Source organism: Elaeis guineensis, chromosome 3, assembly GCF_000442705.2.
Source record: "Elaeis guineensis isolate ETL-2024a chromosome 3, EG11, whole genome shotgun sequence".
Taxonomy (NCBI): Eukaryota; Viridiplantae; Streptophyta; class Magnoliopsida; order Arecales; family Arecaceae; genus Elaeis; species Elaeis guineensis.
This window is the reverse complement of record NC_025995.2, coordinates 125,866,432-125,893,525: the sequence shown is the minus strand read 5'-3', so window position 1 is coordinate 125,893,525 and position 27,094 is coordinate 125,866,432. Positions and strand designations below refer to the sequence as shown.

Below are 27,094 nucleotides of genomic sequence, written 5' to 3'. Positions count from 1 at the left end.
TCAATCTGGTTGGATCTATTTGTATCTCTAGCAGATATCGTGATATGGAGAGATAAAACACAAATTCACAGTAATCCAATTAAAAATAAGAAAAGTCCATCAACGTGATGGTGATGGGAGCGCATCAAGCAACCGTTTTTAAGGTCCGGCCACTAAATGCCACACCTGCCACATCCGGATTACGGATCCATTAGTAACAGACCCGGGCCGCTCAGAGCCTAGCCTGAGTCCACCGGATCATGGTACACTGTACACCAAACCCTCCCTCCGGGAAAGGCGAATAATTTGGTAAATTTCTAAAATCGGAGGGCCGTGCCTAACGCTTCTTGAAAGGGGAAAGAGGGCACGAATGGTAATTTACTCTAAAAAACAGAGGCAACTTTCTTTCGAGATTCGACCGGAAAAGGTAAAGCTTCGACGAGCCTTTCAGTAAATAATTTCAGCTGGTAACGACGCGTCACGTACCCCGCCCAAATGTCTCTAACGTTCTCTCGCATCACAACCGTCGACGTCATCCACGAAATCGATCTCAACCGTCCGTTTCTTTTTAAGTCGCCGCGAAAAATCGGGACTCTCATCAATGCCATTCGGCGCCCATTTGTCATAAGAGAAAGTATGGGCCGTCAGATCAAGATCGGACGTACAGGTCTGGCGTAGTCTTCGGGGGGAGTTGGTTGTATTTTCATTTCCCCTGTTTTCCATTTTTTCGGTTTCTAAACCCTGGGTCTCTTGAAATTGAAGAAACCCTAGCTCGTCGTTTTCTATCTAGGGTTGGGTTGGGGAATCACCTCGGAGGAAGTCGTATAAATCGAAGGATTTCCTTGCAAGAGAGATCGGATTCGATCGGGGAACCAGTTTCCCCATAGAGTCTGGAGCCGATCGGTGGGAGAATTTGTTCCAGATATGCGCTTTTGATTCAGGTACGTGGGTTCCCCCCTTTTCCTTTGATCGCTTCGATTTTGTTGGGAGATCGGTCGGGAAATGGGTTTTGATCGGTATCCTTGCTTTTCAGTGTTCTATTTCTGTGCGTTTTGGGATCATGTGGTTGGAATGATGTTGTCAGATCCGGAATTAGGGTTTCGATCGGCGCCTAATGTATGATGGATGATAAAATTTGGGGGTTTTGGTTGCCTTCATTTGGATTGAGGGTCTGTTGATGGAACTCAGCGTCGAGAAACCTGTGGTACCCGATATTCCCAAGAAGTCGAGACCTTTTAATCTCCCCAGCATTTATGTGAAGAAACCAACGGGTTCTGATAGAAAACTATGGGCTCAGAAGGAGCTTTTGGGGGCGAGAGAGATTGCTAAAGCTTTGAAGCGGAAAAGGAGTTCCTCATATGATAATGGTGGTTCTGTTCTAGAGGAATTAAGGAGTAAAAGGAGTAGAAAGGAGGTCTCTCTGAGCAGTTTAGGACCTGCCATTAAGAGGCACCGCAACAATCTGAAAACGTCAAGACCAAAGCAGGATGGGTCTGTTTTTGCTGTTGGAACGACGGAGAAAGTGGGCACCATAAGTGGTGTTTCAGGCAGTTTGGAAATTGCAAATGGTAAGGTAAGACACGTGGGAAATGATCTTACCATAGCATCATCGAAGAAGAAAAAACGCCGATCTCAGCAAGTTGGGAACTTAGGGAACTCGAGTGGGTTGGTTGATAGTGTAGTTATTCCAAAGCGACCGCGAGGCATCTCAAGGTGGAAAAAATCCGAAGATATTGTCAGCTTGAAGAGTGCTACGAGTAACCTCAAATGTGGTAACAGCAGTACAGAAGTTTGGAACAATGAATCATCCACCATTGTAGTTCCTCAGTCTCAGGTGTCAAATGGTAGGCAGAGGAGGAAACTTAATGAATTTAAGGAGTATGGATCCAGTAGAAGTAGTTCTGTTCCTCACATTGAAGGTGGAAGTGGTAGTTCCATTCAGGTTAGTAGTAGAAGGGACCAAAATAGGAAGAAACAGCAGCCCACAGTGATTAAAGAGACTAATCTTGAGAATGAAGCACCTTTGATTGGCAATGATGAGCCATTTTCTGGGGATTTTCAGGATGACGATGATGAGAACCTGGAACAAAATGCTGCCAGAATGCTTTCATCTCGGTTTGATCCAAGGTGTACAGGATTCTCAAGGAATAGGATGGTGCCTACAACAGAATCAGCAACCAGGTCATCATTAGTGCAATCATTTCATCAGAATTTGCAGGATCCAGTGATAGAAGCTTCTCCTGTGGATGCTGCAGGTAGGGTGCTGCGCCCAAGGAAACGCAATGGTAAAAGTTTTGTCAGGAAGCGTCGTCATTTCTATGAGGTCTGCTCTAAGGATATGGATCCCTATTGCATCGTCAAGCAGAGAATTAAAGTATTTTGGCCTCTGGACAAGAGTTGGTATTTTGGCCTGGTTAAGGATTATGATCCTATAACAGAGTTGCACCATGTCAAATACGATGATCGTGATGAAGAGTGGATTAATCTTCAAAATGAGAGATTCAAGCTGTTGCTTTTCCCTAGTGAAGTCAGAAGCAAGTTTAATTCCGAGAATTCTTTGGAACGGAAACCGACGAGTAGACAACTTGTGAAACATGCTATGGATGACAGTGGTGTAGGCAGCTTGATGGAGTCGGAACCCATTATCTCATGGCTGGCTCGGTCAAATCGCCTACTGAAGTCAACCCCAGCTAATATCATAAAGAAGCAGGGTAGAGCTAATCCACTAAAGGATTTTGAGCCATCCATTTCGTTGGAGATGAAAAAACACATGGCTGTGAGTCCATCTGATTTGAGATCAAATAAATTATTTTCCAAATCTGATGTGCCAAAGAGGTCATCTGATGAGGGCATTGCTGAAGCACTGGTGCTGAAGGGCAAAACTGGCTTTGAAGATAGGAAGTTATCTTATGTCTATTCCAGGAAGCGTTTTCGCTATAGAAAGGATCGTTTGGGCAACAATATGCTGGAGCAGGACTTTGCTTGTGGTAGTTCCACCCAGTCAATCAGTATACTTGCTTCTGTTGCTAACAGGGCAACAGTTATAGAAGGACCGAATGTAATCAGCACATCAGTAGAAGTGAAACAAGTTGCATTGAAACTGATGATACCAACTCAGTACATTCATGAGCTTGCATTTGGAGCTGAAAGCTTTTGGCTGTGCCGAGCCCATTTTCTTATGCAGTGTGGTAAACTGATGCATGTGTGGCCAATGGTTCATATGGAATTAATTTTTGTTGATAATGCTCAAGGATTAAGGATTCTCTTGTTTGAGGGGTGTTTAAAGTGGGCAGTATCTATACTCTGTGTAATCATTAGGACATTTTATCAACATACCGATCAAAGCAACTTCATCGAGCTAGAAATGCCCTGCACTTCAATTGGGTTCAAGATTTCAGGCTTGCATGATCAAGGAGGGGACCTTCTCATCATCTTATACAGCTTCTTCAAGCTAAATAAATCGAAATGGAAATGCCTGGAAGATAAACTCGAACTGCATTGCATGAAAGTCAAGGAGCTACCTGTAGCGGAGATCACATATTCAAGCATCAAGAACCTCCCAAGAAAAAGTGATCAAATAGTCTGCACTTCCAATGTTAAGGATCCAGCTTCACTTGAGGTATTCTGTTTTTTTCCCCTTTTAACTTTGCTTTGTTTACTGATAAGCATTTGTAATGCATCCTGAAATATTCACACCATTCACTAGCTCTTAGAAATTTTATCTTTTAGTATATGATAGATAATGCAATATCTTGATCCAGACAAGTTTTAATTGACTGATTCTGTTGGATTGACCATATGCATCTGCTGAAACAGGTGGCATCAGCTGAAACTGTGCACAGCTTTGGTTGGCATGTTCCAACACTTGTCAGTGTCTTCTATTGTTTATGCTTTGTTCAAACAGGACAAAATTGTTGAAAAATATTTTGTTTTGTTAGCTTATCGACCTTCAGCTAGGCTTCATGGAAAGCTTTGCTGAGAATTGGTGCATATTTCTCTGGAAACACATTTTCACTTTATTTGGTAGTTTTGTTGAAAACGAAGCTGTTCCTGATATAAGGAATTCATAGTTGGGGAAACAGATATGGTACCAAAGCATATTAATAATGGACTTATGGACATGTTTTAATATTTGGGGATAATCTGGCCATTACTTATGGTATGGTGTATTTCATGTTGTATCTATTACAGCATATTATACTTGATAATTATGTATTTTCTGTTCTTTTATGAGTGTATATGCCAACTACGTATGTCGAGTTTACAATTACATATACTTTTTGCTAGTAGGTTATGCAGTTTGTTTCCAAAAGTGTAGAATTATCTCTGATCAGCATCGACCAATAAAGCTTGACTATTTCTAGCTATAAAATTCTTATTTTTCTAAATATCACTGGATAGGATACCTAGATTTTGCAGGATGAGTTTGAATTACTGAATGTTGCCCAATCTTCAAATTGAGCTTCATCTAGTTATATGTGTGTAAAGTAAACACCAGATATCAAATATTATAAATCTCCAAGCATATTTCATATTCTTGTACTGTTTCGTTCTTCGTGCTAGTTCACATGTTTTGTACCTGCCAATAGAGCTGTTATCGAGTGAAGCCAGCATGCTAAGTGTAAAAACCAATTGTGGGATCTATAAAACTTCGATGTGCATTATGCTTGTGGTTTTAACATAAACTACATTATTCTGGTTCTACATAATTAAGGAAGTATGCCCAATAAGCTGGCATGACAAACTTGCCTCAACAACCTTTGTCGTCTCTAAAAACCTTAGTGTTGTTTTTACTGGATCAGAAGATTGTGGTGTAAGGTTTGTTATCTCGGTATTGGACTCATACTACTACCATTCTATTATAATGTCGGTGCGCAATTCAGTATGGTATGAGACAGCATATCAAGTGTTGATATGGTATGAGATAGCATGCCAATTTGATATTGATATGATCCAATATGTCCGGTATGGTATATATACCGACTAGTACGGCAAACCTTGTTGTGGTGCCTGACATTCCTATGAGAGATTTTGGCATGTGAGTCCCCCTTTCCCAGTCCTCTACCAAAATAGTCTCTTTCTATTATAAAAAGATATTTAGCATGACAATATTCATCCCAAAACAATCCTAGCCCAAAAAAGTAGCATGACTAACATGACACAATAAGCTTCATCATCTCTGAAAACCTTATTTGTCGTTCTTAGTAGATCAGAAGATTGTGGTGCTTGACATCCCTGAGAGAGATTTTGGCATGTTGAGTCCCCCTTTCTCAATCCTATCCCAAAACAGTCCCTTTAAGTTATAAAAAAGATACTTAGCACTTCATTTTGGTAAATTGGACAAAACATACTCTGCCATTTAACTAATACCTACATTAATTTCTTTCTGTTAAGGATAGTTATGACCTTAATCTCTTATTCTTTCATATCAGAAACTGCTCAGATGGATGACCATGTCTCCATTCTCTTTAGTAATAGAAAAAATTAATGCTATAAACTTCCATTTAATAGAGAAAGATTAGCATATTCAGTTGTTTGTTGGATAGCAATAATTGTTTTTGTCCCGTTCACCAAAAACTAGAGTGGCGTGTTTGATTCACGACTGGAATCGGAATTGGAATGGATTGGACTGAGAACTAGAATGGCCATATCATCCGATTTGTTTGGTTCTTGACCAGAATCAGAATGGAATTTAAATACTAGGGGAGAGTAGAAATTAGGTTTTGAGGAATTGGGCATTTCCATCCCCCCTGGAATTGGAATGGGAATAGAACTCCCTCCAACAAAACAACTAGAATGGGACTCACTCATTTTCATTTCTATTCCATAGTTCAACTCCCCCCAACCAGAAAGAAAATTATAAGAGAGCGAAACTTATTGGGGATCAGATTGGGAAATGTGCCCTTTTCTTGAAAAAAAGAAACGTTGGATTTAGTGCTTGTTATAGAACTTCTGAACCAAGTTTAAGTTTGTGAACCTTCTTTTGTGATGCAGCCAATATGTTGATGTGTTATGGGAGCAAGGAGATTTACATTTGAGTTTTGAGAAGTTGTTATTCTCAAATGATCTCTAGCATCTATATGCGTATGCATGTTAAATTCTTCTCTTTGTTAGAAAAGATGCTGTTCTTTTCATGAAAGTTTTTATACCTTTATAAGTCAACTAAAACTGTAGTCATGTCAATACCTTGGGTATTGATTTTGTAAGTTCTGATAGGCTGTCAAGTAAATTTCTGTATGTTTCTGGTATGCAGGATTGCTCAGAAGGATATTTCTCAGACCTTCTACAGGGGCTTATCCCCAATAAATTATTTTATTTGAATACAAAACCTACAGTTTGTTATCTTGATGAGAAACGTGGTGGTCCTCTCCAATGCACCTTTTTCTTACCTGCTCTAGCTTCCTTTTTACTGAGCATTCATGTCAAATTTCTGATTGAGAACAATGCAGCCTCTGTTTCCTCTCAGAAGGCCACTACAATTTCTTCACAAGAACATCCATGTAATAATGACCAATTGGCAGCTGATGGCTGCTCTCTCGTTGAGGAACCTTCTGATCAAGTTTCTGAAGTCACACATGAGAACCTGGGAACCTCTTTGGCCCAGGCTGCTGCCAGTTCTGGAAGGCGAGAAACAGATGCTCTCTCTGCTAGCAGTGATGGTAACTGGATGAAATCCTCTCATGATCTCCTCGTTACTGAGGTTAAAGTGATCGAAAATTTGGTAGGTCATGGAGATACGGAGAACAGCAGTTATGGTGAGACTGTTAATGTACGTGAAAGGCTACAATGTCAGATTGAGTCATGGAAAGGTGCTGATAAGTCATCTTCTTCATATCCTGAAGATTCTTTTTCCCCAGACAAGTCTGAAGGTGGGTGCAATTCTTCTATGAATGCTACCAATGTCCAAGCTCAACTGCTTGATGAAGTGGTGGAGGGGCATTCATTTGGTAAGAGAACACAAGCTGCTGAGCCTGCATCTGATCTGGTCTGGGAAATGAATGAGCATGCAATATATAGTGCAAATCCAACTGCTCCGAGAAGCATATGGCATCGCAATCGCCATTCTTCAGCTTCATGTGCATTTGGTCACCATGAAAAATTATGGCCAGAAGATTTTGTGCAAAATGGCTCCAAGAAACCTAGAACACAGGTATCATATTCATTATCCTCTGGAGGCTGCGAACTTGGTTTAAAACCCCAAAGCAATCACCGTAAAGCACATACCTATAAAAAAATAAAAAACAATAATGTAAAGAGGTCTTCTGGTTGCTTGGGAAATCCTCAGAGCTATTGGGAGTCACGGACATGTGATGCAAATGTCCTTGTTACACTTTCAGATAGAGGGCGGAGAGAATGTGGAGCGCAGGTTGTACTTGAGTCAGATGATCAGCAGAATTGGAGGATTTGTGTAAAATTTTCAGGGATTACCAAGTATTTTCATAAGGTACACCACTTCCTGCAGCCTGGGACAACAAATCGTTACACTCATGCTATGATGTGGAAAGGAGGAAAGGATTGGACCTTAGAATTTGCTGACAGGAACCAGTGGTCTTTTTTCAAACAAATGCATGAAGAGTGCTACAATCGGAACATTAGGGCTGCCTCTGTTAAACATATTCCTATCCCAGGTGTTCGCTTGATCGCAGATGGTGATGACAACATTGCTGACATGCCTTTTGTTCGAAATCCACCAAAATATTTTCGGCAAGATGGGACAGAGATTGACATGGCACTGGATCCAGCTCATGTGTTATATGACATGGATAGTGCTGATGAGGAGTGGATATCAACAACAAGAAATTCTTGCGATTCTAATGGTGGTAAAATGATTGAGATCACGGAAGATTTGTTTGAAAGGGTCATGGACATGTGTGAGAAATTTGCATATGCTCAACAGTGTAATGAGTTTACAGGTGATGAAATAGAGGAATTCATGGCTGATGTTGGTCCGCTAGATGTTGTTAAAGAGATTCATGAGCACTGGTGTCAAAAGAGACAGAAGAAAGGCATGCCTCTGATTCGGCAGTTTCAGGTGATATTTCATCTGCTTCTTCTGATCCTATTATGGATGCTTAAATTCACAGACATTTGATTCAAATGTTGAGAAACTTAATTTATTTTGTATATTTTTGTCTGCAACAATTTCTTTCAAGTAATTCTAGCAATTTGTTTTAATTTTCATTAAGTAGTCATAACAGCATAATATGTATGTTTTCTCCTGTTGGTAAAGTATCTGTTTACTGATTCATACATATTAACCGACTGCCTAAACTGGACAGAACGGAAGAAAAGGATTCATGTAGTGGACCCCAGCTAGTTTGGGATTAAGGCTTAGTTGAGCATAGTGACTGACTGAGTTGACTGCCAGCATGTTGTTTTGTTCAGAAGCTTTGAAGTGCTAACTTTGATGCTGTCTAGGGGACATAGGATTTTATCTACGTGGCTTCTGCTTACATGTGCTCTATTTCCAATTTTATCTTCTGAATCATGTTTGACTGTTATCATAGCAGATCTGCAAAATGATGCCTTCTCTTGTTTCCACTGTCAAATTATATTTACTAATATTTCTATCAAATTATATATCATACAGCATCTAGCTGCTATTGTCCATAGTATAAAACAGTTTCATTGATTGATTTGGTACTCAGCCTCCCCCCCTTATCTTTTACATTGTTCAGACAATTTTCACCTGATTCTAACCTACGAAACATTTTAATTTTTTGGGACTGATATCATCTGATTTGTCACATTAAGTGGTTGATGTGGATCTTGCTTCCTTATTGTCCTTAATAGTTGGAGGTTCCATGCCTAATTTATTTTTTCACTTTTTGCCATTTGAAATTTCATGTCTGCTGAATGTTTTGGAATGTCTACTTTGTTTTGATCATTTGTCAATTCAAGAAATTGGTGTAAAACCATCGTGCACTGATATGTTTTTTTTAACATGTGTTTCATACAACCCAAATTCTATTATCGCGCTTTTTAGGAATCTATGATGCACTTAGGCTTAAACTTCAGCTGTGCCATTGCTATTGTATACTTGCGCAAGGTAATCTTATATAAGGATCTTGCCGATTAGGCAAGGCAACAGACCTGTTTGATTGAGTGTTGCTGGAACATTGACTATTTTTTTTGTCTCCAATATCTCTCGTGGTGCCGTCACCTTCTCTGACCTGATGTTGTGTTGCTTCCTTTTGTGGATTTAGAATGTGCTGTAGTTTATTTACAGTTGCAGTTCTATTATGATACTTGGCAAATTATTTGTTTATATTATTCGTGAAACTTGTATTCTGCTGGTTTCCTTCGTGCATTTATATCATGCTATTTACTTATGGTTGTCCTTTTATCATGAACTTGATATATTATCTTTTACCATGTGTGCATGATAATTTTGCTTTAGTATCTTTCTTCTTTAGTCCATGTTAGATTTTAGGGAATATAGTGCTTTCCTCCATTTTAGGTACTTTTCTAGGTTCTTTCTACTTGTGTTGTATATTAGATAACTAGGGTTTGCCATTGGGCCAACAAGGGTTCAGTCCAGCTGATTGCATCCTCACTCTTGATGCTGCTGCAATTGATCATGACCTTTGCTTACGTCAATGATCCCAAGCTTGGCCCGTGTTTTTTTACATTGTTCATGCATGATGAATCTGCTTTGAACTTAGTCTATATTAGCCAATAATTTGCATTGCCCAAGGTCAAATTGGGCCTTCGATTTGGCTTCAAGATTTTGGGCCTTTTCTTAGCTTAGATGTGATCAAGAATGTTGTACTGCCCCAAACTGTTCGGGGCATATCGAGCTGTACTAGGGGTGGATTGGCACTGTTCCACTCTTGTTTCATTTTAAAACAGGGGCTCCACCCCTGTTCTCGTGCGCCAGAGGAGATGGGGGCTCGAAAGCTCCCCCTTCCTCTTTCTCTCTTCCTCTCTCCCTCTTCCCCTCCTTTGCTAGCTTTGTTGTGTTGCTACGGGCCTGGAACGGAGCAGCATGGTTGCGTAGTATACCGCCGCAACTAGTCCAGGTTCTAGTACCGGCACAGCAAAACCTTGGATGGGATATTTGGATGCTAGGGCTATTGACATATGAGAAAGAGGGTAAGCACTGACATTGGAAAAGATGTGCTTTACTAAAGATGTATTAGCATTTTCATAGAGGTGTCATGCAGATATGTTTATTTAAAAAGTTCTGCTTGACCATACAAGCAAGGTCCTGATGGGTCTTCAAACTCAGGCAGGGGCGCTGATCACGGGCCTATGTCCCATCTTAGACCTGGGCCGGGATTGCAAGATCATTTGGCTGTGTGAACCTGTTCTCACTGTGAAAGGATCAGTAATTCAGAAGAACCTATATTTTGATTGTTTTTTGGAGATTCATTTTGTGGAATGTTTCTGAATGTCGTTGCATAGCAATATGTGTGGCTTGACCGCCGAGGCAACCAGGGCGGGTTTCTGGGTTTGAACCCAGAAGGTAGCATTCCTAGTTTACTTCTTTCAAGAAGAAGAAGAAGAAGAAGAAGAAGAAGAATGGCTTGGCCAAGCTTAAAGCAACATTAATTCAATAATGACTTATTGATGGCTTTAAATGTAATGCCATAATGGTTGGAACTTGGAAGTCTCTACATGGCAATACAAGTTAAATTTTGTTGGAATTTCCATCAATTGACCTTAGTTTGCTTCTTTTTTCTCGTTTTTTCTTACTGAAAAGCTAGGACACATTATACCTCTGGTTGTCAGCACCACGTGTCATCTCGCAGATTTGCAGCGACACACACTTTCTTTTGTGCAAGACCAGGCAGAAGATGGTCTTTAAGCTCCTCCCCCTTCCTTAATAACATGCATGAACTTAACAAATTTCATTCATTTGCTTGTTCAGCCTGCATTATGGGAGCTTTACCAACAGCAATTAAAAGAATGGGAATCAGCTATGAACAAAATGCACAGCTCATCTGATGGGTGTCAAGATAAGGCATGTTTGCTCAAGAAACCTCCCATGTTTGCTTTCTGTTTAAGGCCACGAGGCTTGGAAGTACCTAACAAAGGGTCTAAGCAGAGGTCTCATAAGAAACTAATGTTCACAGGCCACCATAATGCTTTTGCAAGAGAGCAGGATGCTTTCCATGCTCATGGTACATTTTCTTTTATCCTGTCTTTTATCGTGTTCTATATTTATCTCATTTTTCTAATGTCTATAACTCCTTGTTACGTATTTTTTGTTTATTTGTGGTATCAGGCAGAAAATTGAATGGACCTTTAGTTGGAGAGGAGAGGACCTTATTTGCTATCCCGAGTTGTGAATCTTCAGATTCTTTTCATTGGTTTCCATCTCCAACCAGTTTCTCACCACGGGATAGTTCAAGAACAGAATCTCTCCTGACAAATGATAGCTTAGAGAGATTTCCACACCCAAAGCTCAACAAAAGTAATTCTAAGAAGATGGTCATGCTCCCATCTGCCAGGGATTCTCAAATAACACCTTTCTCATATAATCAAAAATCAAAGAGAAATGGACTCTACCAATGGGGTCTTGACATGCATGATTGGCCCAACACAAAGCAGTCACAGGGTGATGGATATCAGAATCATCGAGCAGATATTGATGAGTTCAGGTTGCGGGATGCATCAGGTGCAGCTCAGCATGCATTAAATATGGCCAAGCTTAAGAGAGAAAAAGCTGAGCGACTGCTGCACAGGGCTGATGTTGCACTTCGCAGAGCTTTGGCTGCAGTTATGACTGCAGAGGCAATAAAAGCATCTGAAAAAGATTTGATTGGTGATTGGTGAAATTGGAAAGATTCATGGGGCTTTTTTTGAGCATAGGAATATCACACCTGATTTTTAACACGTTGTACCATTTTGCTGGACAGACTCTTCATGGAGATTGGCTTATGTATCTCCTTCAAGAAAGGACCTTTTAGTCATAGACGATGGATTCCAAGTGAACTTTTGCATCGGGGCTGTGCCGAGTCGGATAAAATGTTTTTGAGCTTTTGGTTCAGCTGCTTCGGCGAACCATTTTGGCTTTCTGCTGTAGTTATTGTCATTAGACGGTGGGGTCTATCACTCCATTAAGTAGATGGTGTAGTTTTTGTTTTTGGTTGCTAATCTTTTTGTACAGAAAATTCCCCCTCTTCACTTCTACCTTATTGTGGAAAATGTCCTCAAACAATAGTACATTTGGCTCAGAATTATTATACACATGATGGAAGTTTTCTTTCACTTTTGATGCTCAATTCTTATCTGATGAATGAAGGTGGTGATATGTAGGGCCATTTGGGCATGTTCAAGTTTGGAATGGCAGGGAAAGCATATCTTGCTGTTCTAGTGGCTAATGCTGATATCTGCAATTGTAAGTAGATCGCATAACCTCCATTCTGGTTTAGAATCTGAATACTATATGGTCCCTCATGATAAACTTCTTTAAACCATGACAAAAGTCATAGCTTGAGTTCCTTTCTCATCTCTAATATACTTTGTATTTAGGTTGTTCCATGGAAAGTCAGTGTTCGGTCTATGTTCCAGCAAATATCAGGTAATTTGTGGTTTTACTACCACAGTTATATAAGATTTTATATTCTTGTGCAAGTTCTCTAGTTTTTACTATGCCATAGAGAGAATGCTCCTTGACGACGATCTTCCTTACTTTCTCTCAAGATCCATGCTGAAAATTTATTTTGCTTTTAATATTGTATCCCTGGTTCTATGTACTATACTAACATTATAAAATTCCATTTTATGACCATTTATAACTAATATACTCCATCCTGTGCCATCAAGTTTCAAACTGTGCCAAAAGAATATCTTTAGTTCTCCTTTTAAAATCATCTTCTGCGTAGTTTGAGAAGATTGCCATACATGTGTATGTTCCTTGTGTAAGTATCATATATGTGGAAGTCAAATTCTGATAGTCTATATATTATCAAAAATCTTAAAACAATATAGTTATCAACAATAAAATCAACTTGATTGCTGAGAACATAGTCAGAAATTATATATTATTAGTTTAAAAGTGATTAAGTACTTGAGGTTTATTTTAGTGCTTATGCAACATCTTGGAAAGAGTTCTTGATTATTTAGCTCATTTTCTCATGTTTATCAGGCTTGAGAATGAATCCTGAAAAGGGTCAATAGCACTTTTATATGTTTCAAGAACTGCTCCACTTGAACGTTAAAGATAACAACATGATCATAATTTGCATGAAGCAAGCAAGAGATATGTTAGAGAACACTGCATAAATTTTCCAATGATTATGTTATGAATGTAACAACCAGAATTGCTGGATGATAAGTTTTTAGTGCTAAGTGTGATGGAAAAATTGAAAATAATGCTCTCCCACCCACAACACCCCCCCACCTCCCCACAACCTCCACCCAACCACCTCAATTCTAGTGCTTCTCGAGTCTTCATCTGCCAAGTCGCTGCAGCAGTAGGGAACAGGGTGTCTTTTCTTTTCATTTATCCCTGTTTCAAATAATCAACAAATAGCTGTGTTTTCAGTCGCTTGATATTTTGTTGTTATTGAGTGCTCAAGTTGAGGGGTGTTTTCTCTTTATGGCACTTCTTGCTTTTCTAAGTCGGTCGATGTGGGAAATGCCTGATGCACATATTATGTTGTGTTGTCGTCTAAAAGGTGAAAGTAGATATTATTGAACTCTGAAAGAGAAGGGAAAAGCGGGGAGGGGTGACACATGCATAGGCGAGGAGAGTGTGTTTATATGGTTTGTAAGTCGTTAAATTAGCAAATGTGGGTAGTGAGATGAAGGTCCAGTTTGATAACTATTACTTGATGGTACACCATACATGTGGGTTGGAAGCATGAAGTACATCTTATATGGTTTACATGTTGGAAATGGTTATATGGAGTGAGATTAGGAAAAGGGTGTTGCCTGTGAACAAATGGATCACTGGATCCTAGAAGAGTGCAATCAAGTGTTCATTCTGATAGTCTGACCTTTTGGGCAATGTCTGTACTGGGCTCTGTGATGGAGGGCGGTAGAGGTTTTTACTGATAGTCTTCTTGACCTCCTGGCTGATCATTTACCGTAACCCTTGTTACTGAAAAGTTTACTGCAAAAATTTCCACTAACACCTGATACCTTCAGCGATTTATGTTTTGCCCCAGCTGTTTCCTTTTCCATTGCAACATTTTCTTGCTGTCTTTAGTATAATTCTTTTTGCCAGTCAAAACGTCCGACGGTCAGCAGCTACATCCTCTGAATTCTGCAGCAAGAAGTCAGACACTTTGTTCAGAATTCTGCAGGGCTGGAGGCATGATTTCGAATGTTAGCATCATGAGTTTGAATGTTAACATCCTTAAATCTGTATTGTACCCGAAAATGTCAATTGTATTCTGGTTTAGTGTGCTTGTATGCATGCATAAACATAATGCAATTGGAGAGTTAGCTTAAGGCTGTTTTACTGCTGGAAAATATGGCCAGAGCCCAGAGGCGTGGACATGTTATGAATGTCACAACCAATGCATTATAAGAATTTCAAATAAACAATTAGTTTGTTTTTGTTCACAAGAAATCAATGTCATTTGAAACTGCCGCAGGCAATTGTATCTGATTTGCTGCAAAAGAAGGCTGGTGGTGAGGACGTGTTATCAATGTCAAAAGTAATACATTATTTTATTCAAGAATTTCAAATACAGATTTAGTTGTTTCTCCCCCCCACCCACCCAAACAAAACCCCAAAAAATAAAATAATAATAATAATAATAATAATAATAATAATAATAATAATAATAATAATAATAATAATAATAATAATATTCACAATAATAAAGACATTTGAAGATACCTGCTGCAGGCAATTATATCTGATTTGCTGCAAAAGAAGGCTGGAGGTGTGGTCAGATGTTAAGATTGAGTACTATAGTTCTTCATTGTACCGCGCTCTTCAGTGGGGTGGAGGGGCGAATAACGAAGGCGGGCATGCACCACACGCAAGTAGTAGTTTAGTGTTAATAGCCCTAAATTATATACATGTAAATTTTTTAAATCTTGCATCCGTGATTTCATCTGTCTTGGGACAACTGGAAAGGCTAATAGCCCTGACGGAAATGCTGTTTCTTGCTTGGATCTTTCATGCAAGTGATGCAAGCGAGAATTTGATTCAATCGATGATCTAGGCTGCGAACCTCGAAACACACTGAAGGGGCCAGCATTTATTTTCCCAGACCACTATTTCCCGTTCCAGCGCAAGGATATTAAATGATTCTTATGTTGTCCTGACCACGATCAAATGTTCGATTCAGAGCTGCTGGAGTTTAGGGGGAGTAATATAATCATAACATATGCCCAAGGTTGTCGAGTTGTTTCTTTAATGAGTATGAGAAGTAATTTCACCTTTTTCAGTGCTTTTTAACTTCTGGTTGGAGTAAAAATAGGAAGCAGCTGATATGTTTTCTGCAGGGCATCTGATGATATTACAAAAATCTCTTGATGACAACAGACACGGCCGGCCCTGGGGCGGGTCAAAGCGGGCGACCGCCCCAGGCCCCCAGGCCCCTTCTTTTTTTTTTTCGTCTGCGTCTGCCAGGGAGTGAGAGGGTAAGAGAATGGGATAAGTGCCTCATGGAGATGTTGTGCCATGCATAAAAGATGTGAATCAGTAGATCAGATTCGATGATCCTTGCGAATCATATTTGTGACCCCTTGTGGCAAGCATCATAGGGTATCGAGGAATGTGAGTAAACCAGTTTCAAGAGATTGACAGAGAGGAGGGAAGCAGGGCCAGCACAGAGGCAGGTCGAATTGGACGACTGCTCTAGGCCTTAGGCCCTGCATTAATATTCTAATGGGATGCAAAATTGATTTTCTACAATATTATAATAAAAAAAATAATTAAATAGGTTAATGATAGGTTTTACACGTTGCTTAACGAATATATCTATAGAAAATTATTGTATGTGGATTAATTTTTCAATAATAATTAATATTTAAAATATATTAATTTTTATTAGAGAAGACCCCTTTTTTTCATTTAGCCCTAGGTCTAAAAAATATCAGGACCGGCCCTGACAACAGAACACAGTCAAACTTAGGCTCATGCTGCCACTGCCGCTGCCGCTGCAAGTGACAGACGCAACGGTCGTGTGATGATGTAGGCACAATGACTTGCTTGATTTGTTTTCATGAGCAAAGTAGCATCCACTGTTGTTGGCGTTGTTGACCAACGCCCCTACTAAAGCAGGCGCGCATGAAAAAGAACTAACGTTCAGGTTGCAGGGAAGGTCCCATCATGATTTCGCCTTTAGGCACTAGGAACTACCAGACGGCTATCATTTGCCTCCATTCAGGCAGGAACATACCACGCAAACATACACGGCTTAGATCCGTAAATTTCTATTATAACATAACTCAGAAACTTATATTCACCATCTCATGACAAAACAACACTATATCATGACAAAACAGATTAAGCAACCATGGTTTTTGATGCACCAGACTTCTTAGGTTGCATCAATTTCAGTAATAATGCATCAATCACTATAATAGGCAAAACTATAATTTTGGTCCCAGTCTGGAAAGGGAACAAACAATGCGCCAGTAAATTGCAACTGAATTATCCGGGAAGGGCTCATGGTGACCACAGGGTGGGGAGAACTTGATCTAGGTTTACACAAGTGACGTTGCAATACAAGAGTCCCAGGATGAACAGAGAGCCCAGAATACAATTCGCTGCTCAAAATGAGCCAATTACCAGACTGGTTGGGGGGAAATGATGGGCTACCCGAACAACTTACCAGTCATGTAAAATGATAGCACCTCACAATCCAATATGGAAAAAAAAAGAGATTAGTTCGAATAAGGTTGCTACTTGACTTTCATGCACTTGACAAGGACCTCTGCAAATCGCTTGTACAGCTGATTCTTCAGGAACTTGTCTTGAACCTTTTGTCTTCCCCTCAAACCCATCTTCTCCCTCACTGATGGATTGTGTAATAGATATTGGATATTCTGGGCAAGGGTTTGTGCTCCTTCACGCCCAACGGGATGGAGAAGACCTGTTACATTGTGCTCAACAATCTCCTGCGTGCCCCCTGCATCTGTTCCAAGCACCTATATCAGAGGAAAAAACAAATCAATTTTGTTTTTTACTGTTCCCCCCAGAGGAAGAAGCATATATCAATCCAGGCATTGTATAACACATTAGCAACTCATATCACCTTCTTTCTCAAAGTTCGCAAACAATGATGAAGGTCTGAAAAAGACCTCTCTTTATCTGCATACTGGTTTTTGCTTGTTCCATATGCTAGAGGGAAATGATGGCACTGATAAAAGTAGTGCTGAAAGGATATTATAGATGAAAGTATCTACTCACTTGCCTCCGAAAAACCAGAAAATGGGAGATATCGCCAAAATTATCATGAAGTTTCTCATAATTTTAACATAATATTTTAAGGTAAACTGTATGTGATTTTGGAGTCCATCATGATGATTTAAATTCCTACCATTTTTTGAAATGTTTGCCAACATTCACCGACCTGGCTAGCATCACCATTGTAAGTTGCAGTCATCATCTCAACATGAATTTTCTAAATGGGTGTGAAAGGCACGTATTACCTTTATGATGTGAAATAAGTTCAACATTAATCCTAGATGTGAAAGGAAAGAGAGAGAACCAAGTCAGGGCTTCAGTTAGCTATCTTAGTCTTCTTAGATAGATGACTTGGACTTGTTACCTAACATTATAATTTTTCTTTTCTCGAAAAAAAAAAAGATAAATTTTCCTTTTATATTGTTTGCTTTTTACAACCATCAACAGGCAAGAACTTGACACACTAAATGGATACGAGAATCAAGCCAACAAGTCAAAGAAAGACATCAAAGCCTTTCAAGTATACAACTTGACATAACTCGCATATTACATAAATCAATCTATACCATGTAGATAAAGATAACATAATTTCTTCTAAAAAGATAAAGAAGTAATAGATTATGTGGTAGTAAGGTCACTAAAAATGAAATATACAAACTGAGACTTTGTACTTAAATGAAGAAGATGAGTGCTAATACCGGCAGGCCAAATGCCATAGCTTCAATTGTCACCCTCCCAAATGTTTCTCCGAGACCCTGCAAGCCAAATATTTAATTATCATATATCTTTGAAGCAACATAAAAAAAGAGAGAGATGTCGATTGCAACATAATGTGGAAGCAGAATCATTTATTCCCCACTAGAAAGGACTGCAAACTTTTGAAAAGGATAAATTATCAAGAATGACCGGACACAATGGCCATAACACCTAGAATAATGCAAAATTCTCTTATTATTGGGCAACAATCAAAACTTGGAAGCTACATGGAAACCGGTTTAGCAAAGTTTGATGTGGCCCACTCTCTCCCCCTCCCCACCCCCCATCCCCCCCCCCCCCCGACCTGAAACATTTTCTGACTTGGATCATACAGAAAACTGCAAATGAGTCGAGCTCTTGCAACATAGTCAAATTGATTATCCAACATCTGTTGGGTTTTCTTATTGGGGTGGTCTTGGTCTTGGTTATGATCAACATGATTTATTTGCTAATGCACTTAGCTACTGCACATGCACATACTCCATCGACATGTTTTAGGTGAGTGGTGAGCTGTATATTCATTTTGCATCATAGCATCATCTAGATACTTGTCCATCAAAAGTTACAAGGGATCAACATTCACCATAGAAATTGTTATCACGAGTCATCAGCTTATGCTCTGCCAATCTTCACCACTGGGGTTTCTTTCTCTAGCAGGCTCGACCAAACTCTTCCTTAAAATTTGCGAACCTATTAAACAAGTGTTACTCATACAAAGTGAACTTTCATTAGGATTTGATTTGATTTCCTCAAGAACAAAGATAGCTGTCCAACTATCAAATAAATGTAAATCATCCCTTTCTCCTATTCTCCCTAAAAGGTGCCTAAAAGAATGCCATTTATAATAACCTAATTGCAGTTATTTCATAGACTAGGCATTTCATATAGTAGTGTTATGAAGGCTTATATATTGTACTGTGGAGGAATAGGACTTATATTGCGGATTCCTTGGCATTTCGTTGGAGAGATAAATGGAGGGTAATAAAGTGTATTAGCTTTCATAACAGATATTGATTTATTACAAAGTCAAAATAGCCCTCCCATTTTTTGGTTAGATTAAATAGTAGATTCGGGCAAAAAGGTAAGAGGAATTACTTCCCCTATTCCACAGTATAACCTATATACCATTATGGTGGAATGAGTTATACCGACTAGGCCCACTTATACCACCACATTTTATAACTCCTATTGCTTGGCCATTTTTGTTGTTTGGCAGTGTAACACAGAATAAGGGCCCTGTTCTATGGGTTATTCTGCCTACCACACAGGCCCTTAGCATCTTTACACTCAACATTTGTTCTTCAAGATAAGTAACATTTATAACACCCTAATTAACCAGACTTGCATTTGGGTCATCTTCATCTTTTTCACAATCCAATTTTTGCTCCAAGAACACTCTACAACTTCTTCCATGAGCGTCATTGAGTATATTTGACTTATGATTGCATACTGCTCATAGTTATGGAACTTGTGAGCAGTTAAGTGCTGTGTTGCCACTTAAAAAAATTTCTATCCTCAATAATTACTGAATAATTTAAGAGAACTTGTACATAATTGGCACCTATCTTGGCACTTATTCTCATTTTACTCCTTTACTCATATTTTGCTACAGCTATATTTATGAGGTGATACTGATCTAAAGTAAAGAATGGGTCATTGTAGATTTCAGAGTCCCCTTTATAGGAAATTAGAAAATGCTTATGGAAACTTCTGGTTGCTGCCCACAAATTCCAGCAGAACACAGTTTGAAGCCAGAAGTTATGGTTCTTGGTTTTCGAGGGTTTCTAGATGCCTAAGGTGCACGATGTTTTTGGTATCAACTAAAACAACTATCCTGAGAAAACACAATTTGCATGAGCAACAAATTGATTTCGGTGTGCAACAACTTTCAACAAAACAGCTATGGAATTGAGGAGAATTTAGAAGTTGGAGGACAGGGAGAAGATGAAGAAAAAGTTGAGGAGAGGGAAAAGCAAGGAGATATAGCACAAGTTTCCACTGAAGAAGACAAGACTTAAGAGAGAGGAGTGTCTAGATGATACGAGCAATACCCAAAGAGCAAACAAAAGGAGCTGGCACCCTTTCCAACTTTGCATCTTTCTTTATTGAATAGCCAACACTCTAACCCCTCCCCCAGCCTACCCACCCAAAACACACACACACAAACGAGAGAGAGAGGGAGGGCTAACTTCGTTGGATGATATCGCATTCATAATATCTGACACTGCCAAATAGTCTAAACCGTCTATAGAGACTCGTGAAATCTTTTAATCCCAACAGCTAATCCAAAATAACTCTCAACAATTGAAAAATCAAAGGGAAATTCTAACAAAAGTTCAAATCAGGGATTGATAGTCTCTGTGATGGTGCCTGACAAGGATTAGACCAACCGATCTAAACCCTCTATAGATCTCTGAGAGCTTATTTCTGCAACTAATCTCTGAAAAATAACTCCTTGTGATCTTGATGTCATGCAGCTGTTATGTCCATCGGAGGGTTTTATTGTTTGTTGGCAAATTACATATTTGACATGACCCCTTAAACTTGCTTCATCAGCCACTACATTTTGATTTATTGCTTATACATTTATTCTGAATTTCAGTTCTCTACCCAAGGCAACCTATAAACACCTCAATGTTAGCACAATCATATCCTGGTCATGGACAACCAGCCAATTTAAACCTTTTCAGATAAATAATTGCTATACAGAGATCAAACAATATTGACATGAAGAGACAAGATCAAGAATTAAAAAAATTGACTTAGTGTGATAAGGTAAAGTGTAAATGGAATATATAAATTTTGACGGACTAAACATGATTCCTCAACAAGGATATGTTTAAAAAAAGAAGATGAAATTTTCTTGATATTGGACAAACCTATTCTTTGAAGTGAACAATCATCTTCAAAAGAGAAAGCACTACAATTTTCTAGTTAAAAAAAGCATTATGAAAATTTTCGAAAACCTATCCTTGGATACTAAATCAAAGACTATGAAGGGAGGAATTCCAATCAAAGAATGAACATCATATCAGGTTCTAGAAACTAGAATATACCACATAAAAAAACACATATAGAAACAGGCCAGCCCATCTATAACCTGAAAGCATGAACACCAGTAAAAATTACTTAATCACACTCAGTAGAATTCACAGAAAAGACTGAGAAAAAGTACATAAGACCATGAAGTTTTTGTTTTTCAAGAACTCACTACAGATTCCTATGAAAAGAGAAGCTAAACATAGAAGGAAATTTCGACTTTTCTGATATATCAACCATCCAATGCACTTTAGCTAATCATTTTTCATAAAAGATATTTTTAGTGATAGAAGATTAAGAGCAACAAGAGAGGATTTGTGATAGCATGTTTGACTAGTCCAAAGCACCAACAGAATTCCCATAGATCTTAGTCTCTAAAAAAATGATGGATGCTGGAACATGATCAGAAGTTCTAAAGCAACTCTCTCTAAGATCCACTGCGTAATGATGAATATGACGGCATTAATAAGGCCATAAGTTGCCCCAATACTGAATTCTAATTCCATGCCACAAAAGAGAGCCAAAATTAACATCAATAAGACTAAGGATTTTGAAATGAACTAGTGCATTATATATATATATATAAGATTACCTGCGCATTTATTACATAAACATCAGCTGCAGCATAGAGTGATGCAACACGTGTAGTTGTTGGAGTCCATAGCACTAGCTTTGACAAGTTTGAATGTTGAGACAGAAATCTAAGAATTGTTTTAATATAAAGCACTTTATTGCTCTTTGATCCTATAGAGCCAATTAAAACTTTAAGGCTTTGCTCTTCCTTGTCCTCTCTATCTGACAGCAAGTTTCTCAATTTTCGATGATCTCCTTGTGCCATACTCTTGGAAGTGTGATTAACCAAGGAAAGCATATTAGCTAGTCGTGAACGTCTCTTCTTCCTCTTCTTAGAATTGACATTAGTAGTGTTACTTTGGTGGATATCAGCTGCTGGCTCATCAATCTGGTTGTTTTTCCAAGACAAAGAACCCGTAGTTTTCTCACTGCTCAAGGTTGTTTGGTTTTTATTAGTAAATTCTGACAGCTTTTTCTCCTCCAGTGAACCATTGCTTTTAAAATTTTTTACAGAAACATTGTGCTCAGCCACCAAAAGAGATGCTTCAAGAAGCAACCTCTGGCCTTTACCAGGGTTTATGCTACTTAAAGACATTATAAGCACGTCATTGTCACCCAATCCCATCTCCTTTCTGACTGCACCTCTTAACAAGTTCCTCTTTTCCAGCATTCTCTCAACACTGAATGATGGAGTGTTCAGGGAACATGGAATGCCTGCTACAAACGCCAATTCATCATTCACAGAAAGAGGAACTAGCATAGGCTCTGAATTCAAGTGAATATGTTCTTCTTGACACCAGGATAACCACCTTTTAGACTGTGATTCAGATAAGAATGTCAGCATCTTCACTTGGTTCAGCATATGCTTTGACCGATCAAAGTATTCTCGGCGATTCTCCATGATCCACCAAACAATTTTACTTGATCCTGCTGGAAACTTTGCCACATATTGCTCTGTGAGACAAAAATGGAGTACAAATGGTTAGTTTACAAATAAAACATAGTTCTCCAAGGTCAGATGTTAGCCTAAAGTGTAGCAAGTCATTTCATCTGAAGAAAGCTTAGTAATTGAGGAGCGAGATGCCACAGAGGAGCAGGAGTTTCTATTCTTGAAAATTCTGCTTTCACATCAAGAATAGGTCTGAAGATGATCATGATGGACTTACTGCTGGTCATAAATTGTTGCATGCTGGAGGTCCGATCAAAATCCAGTCAAGAATTAAAACTATAGTATGCATAATTGCATATATCCGCTTATTTAGCAAGGGGCACAAAGAGATAGGTATCAGATAGACAACTCTGGGTTACAGAATAGAAGTAACAACCAATTCCCGTTTCAATGCACTTATAAAGTCAAGTCATCTCAACCAATAATGTCAAATAATATTTCCTAGTAGAATCTGCATTAGAAGAAACTGTAAAAACATGAACTTACATCCACATTAAAAGGACTGTCACCATAGATGAAGCATACTAAGATCTAAATGGTAGACCATAGATGATGTAGAAAGAAAGAATCACCATCATGATGGGTCAAAGCAAATGAAAGTTTGCATTAAAAAACCAATTGTATGGTTATCAAAGTACAATGCACACCTATAATCCCCCTTTTTTTAATCTTGCATTACAGTAAGGTATAGGTTTCTCATGGGGAAGCATCAATTCCAAGATGCAACCCTTTATATTTTTATTCATAAACAGTACACTCACTGTATCAGAACCTCTTCAAAATTTCTATTTACCTGCTAGTAAATCCTATGATTGGTGAATATGCTCATATTTAAACAGTATTAACAAGAAGATATCAAAATCTATGCTGGCAAAATGATAAATCAAAATGATGGACAAACACATCCACAGATGATACTACAACTCAGATGATGACCAGCAAAAACAGGCCATCATTCTACATTGTTCAAAAACATTAAATCTTTAAGCATGAAATGTACATCACTAACCAATCCAGGATGAACAGACAGCTGATCCTGCAATAACAAGGTCAGCTTTCATGGCAGCCTTGAAGCTGAGTTCTGCCCGGTCCTTGAGCACTTTGATCCCTCTCCTATCAAGTTCTGCCATCAATCCACCTTTCTTGCTAAGCACTACAGCAGACACAGTGCCGCCGCAGCTTAAAAGCTCTGTGGCCAACTCCATCATTGAAAGCGGCGCCCCTGTCATTGAAAGTTCATGAAATAGCAACACAAAAGACCGAGACCAGACAGTGCGAGCAAATTCAGCTTTCCTATCACACGTCCCTTTCCTCTTATCAGCACTCCATCCCAAAACCCTCTCTTCTGTCTTGCCAAATGGCCCCACAATCAACCCATATGAAGTATTTCTTCTTGGTATCATTCCATCTTCCATCTCACCTGTCCTATTTTCCACTTTGACACCCTTTGGCTTCAGAGCATTCTTCCTCGATTTACGCCTTGATCTTCTGCTGGTCTTCTTAGGAGCACTCTGATGGGATGAAACCTGTCTTCCTTTCTTTGTCAAACTAACAACCAACTTATTCAAGTCTGATTCTTTTTTCCCTTCCACTACCACTGGCTCCTTACTCAAAGAAGTAGTGGTATTGGCTTCCAGAGACGCTGCAGCTATTCTTGCATCCTTCTCTTGCTTAGGACTACCTGACTCGCTCTTGTAACCAACAAATTCTGCCTTTCTGTCATCATTGTGAGCCCACCCAGATTGCACATAAAAGCCTATGTACGTCCATAGAGTTATGAGAATTAAAAAAAGCACCAGACGGTTGCCTCGAATCCATTGGAACTTGCTGGAATTGGACTTCGACTCCCTTCGGGGAGTTCTGCTGGAACCCAACCGCCGGAAAGAAGGGGAGTTTCTTGAACTAGATCTCCCAGACAAGGATGATTTCAGGCTCCCGGATGTTCGAACAGAAAGCTGCCTTACTAATTTCGCCTGTAAATCCCCTTTGTTACTACCTTCCTCCATCTAACTCTCTTTCCCACTATATAATTACACTCCAACCGCTACCAATCCAAGATTCAGAGACATCTCTACTCAATATTTAGCGTATTTCAAGCGAAAACAACGAAAAAAAACATTAGAAAGGATCAAGAACGACTCTTGGAAATCAAGAATATGGAGAGAAGGATCCAACAGTCCTCAGCGTCACCCAGTGAGAATTCTCATTATTCCACTTCTTGAGCTGCAGAACAACAAGCGCTACTCAAGAGACCCAATGAATCACCAAAAACAAGCCCATATCTACAGATTCTTGCCGACCATAATACTATCAAGAACAGATCAAACAAACTACTATCTCTTACGCCGATCCTACAAGAGAAAGAGAAGCAGAAGTAGAGAGAGATCAAACCCTAGCAATGCCAGAGAAGCGACCAATCGATCCAGAAAAGCTCGCACCAGCTCCAAGATCCCAGAGTGGGAGATCGATATAAAGGAGAAGGGAAGAGCCGAGGGTTTGGGATTGGAGATGTCTTAGGTCTCGAAGACTAGAAGAATCGCAGATCTCTTCAAATGCTTCCAAGTTATCCAAGAAACAGAGAAAGAGGAGCCGGGGAGTTGTCTGGAGGACTCAGCAACGACGCTATTGAGGTTTAAAAAGCCTCCCTTTCCGAGAGGGGCGAGGTGTTCGAAAGGCTCACGTGAAGCGCACGCGAGGGCGTACGAAAAACAGCTCATGGTTTTTTAGGATAACAACTCATAGTTTAATTAAGCAGCGTATGCTTGTTAAATAAATAAAGCAGTGCAAATGAGTTTTTCTCGCCTATGAGAGATTGACACGTAAACTCTCTGGACCCACATATAACAGGGATACGTGGCAGTGGATGGGATATACCGTTTTTCTTTGCTCCCCCGGAATGGTGGCCCCTCCATCTCAGAGTTTCGCGGCCGCACTGCCGTCCGATCAGCGGCTCTTCTTGATTAAATAAACTCGGGACTGGGTCCCACAAGTTTAAAATACATGCAGTTATCGATAAACAGTGATTTAGATGTGATAGCTGTCAGGGTAACGGAACCTGAAACAGAGAGAGAAGCTGATAGCACACAGCTTTCCATGCTTTGTCTGTATGCGAATGAATACGATCTGCCGTCCGGATTCACCCGCTCCCTTGAATGGACGGATGAGATGGGTCGTCATAAACCACTGTATGCGAGATAGACGGAGCAGCGAGACGCGGCCGGAGAAAACTGATAGATAGGTCCGCAGCGCAGTCGATCACCGTCTGTTTCGCAATTCGCACTGACGTCCCCCGCGTATTTCGACGCCCATTAACGCGATACAAAAGTTTAGGTGAGCAAACCCTCTGAGGTTTCAACGCCATGTGGTTCCATGTGCTAGGAACCAACTGTTACAAAAATAGCCTCAATAGTGGTTGGGTTGGCTGGATTGGCTTCGTTGGCTTGCCGACAATTTCGTAACAAGCCCAGGGAATTAGATAAACAGCGGCACTAAAAATTTGTTTCGAAAATCTAGTGCGATTTGGACTAAATTTTCGATAGAAATTGCGATCTGTTAGTCTACTCAGCCCATTTTCTTCTAAAGATCCAGTCCTAAATTTAGTCTAAAATTGTAGAAGATAAAATGTTCAGAAGGGAATGCTGATCTGGGCCCGGTCCTGTTATGTTCCTTACGTATTACAAGTCTCTGTCTGATTTGCTTGGGCTGTCCGTGGCATTGGCTCAATGCCCCAGCCACTGAGCGAACTATGTAAGCATCATGGTATAGGAGGTTTCCTTTTTACCTTTCTACTCCTGTATCGTAGACGAGTAATCCCCGATATCATAGCGTTATGAAGTCATCCGAACGATGGATAAACTGAGCATGGGCATATTATTCCATCGAGCTTATGGGCTGAAACTATGGCCCACATCCTTATATCTCTTCCGAGGGGAGGTCGCTGGGCTAGCTCATCAAGACTTGTCGGTTCACATTGTCAGTCCAAGCAAAGACTAGACTGATCAAGAGAAATTCTTTGTGCACCGCACGTGGTGTAGAAAATCCAACATGATGCACCATCTTGTTCGATTAATTCATACAGTTATTATTTTTCAATATACATTTAATACTTACAAGTCAGCTTTTTGGTTTAAAAATTTTATATGACGAAAATATCTATCTTTTGAAAAAAATTATGACATCCTATGGTGTATTATAGCTTAGAATGTCATAATATGATTCAGGATATCATAATATGTAAGGAGCATTTTTGTCCAATCATTTTTCAATACGCATTTAATGTAATGTCTACAGATTTATTTTTTTCGTTTGAAAATTTTGAATGATGAAAATGTCCCTCTTCTTTGAAAAAAATTGTAACATTCTGCGCATATTATGACATTCTACGTTATATTATGACATCTTGTAGATAAAAATTATAATTTTTTGGATACAGAATGTCATAATATAGATGTAGGATGTCATAATTTTATCAAAAA

General features: G+C 39.4%; 3 protein-coding genes across 4 annotated transcripts; 2 read left to right on the top strand and 1 right to left on the bottom strand.

Moving 5' to 3' along the window:
• The first annotated feature begins 681 nt into the window (after positions 1-681).
• LOC105040274 (uncharacterized) lies at positions 682-12,195 on the top strand. The gene is made up of 5 exons (XM_010916732.4): positions 682-920; positions 1,013-3,598; positions 6,233-8,011; positions 10,853-11,105; positions 11,210-12,195. Exons 2-5 carry the CDS (start codon positions 1,157-1,159, stop codon positions 11,758-11,760), a joined length of 5,025 nt encoding a protein of 1,674 aa, XP_010915034.4. The 5' UTR covers positions 682-920; positions 1,013-1,156; the 3' UTR covers positions 11,761-12,195.
• On the top strand, positions 11,888-15,308 carry LOC114913969 (uncharacterized). Of its 2 annotated transcripts, none has more exons than XM_029263127.2 (4): positions 11,888-12,026; positions 12,244-12,325; positions 12,460-12,508; positions 14,789-15,308. In XM_029263127.2, exons 2-4 carry the CDS (start codon positions 12,256-12,258, stop codon positions 15,108-15,110), a joined length of 441 nt encoding a protein of 146 aa, XP_029118960.1. In that variant the 5' UTR covers positions 11,888-12,026; positions 12,244-12,255; the 3' UTR covers positions 15,111-15,308. The 2 variants fall into 2 exon arrangements, with proteins under 2 accessions (XP_029118960.1, XP_073110996.1); XM_073254895.1 differs by lacking the exon at positions 14,789-15,308 and adding an exon at positions 14,159-14,542.
• A 1,273-nt stretch (positions 15,309-16,581) lies between these two features.
• LOC105040275 (uncharacterized) lies at positions 16,582-25,204 on the bottom strand. Its single transcript, XM_010916733.4, has 4 exons — positions 23,629-25,204; positions 21,690-22,624; positions 18,001-18,057; positions 16,582-17,043 (listed from the first exon to the last, which is right to left on the bottom strand). The coding sequence occupies exons 1-4, from the start codon at positions 24,623-24,625 to the stop codon at positions 16,798-16,800; spliced, it is 2,235 nt and encodes a 744-aa protein (XP_010915035.1). The 5' UTR covers positions 24,626-25,204; the 3' UTR covers positions 16,582-16,797.
• Positions 25,205-27,094: the final 1,890 nt, after the last annotated feature.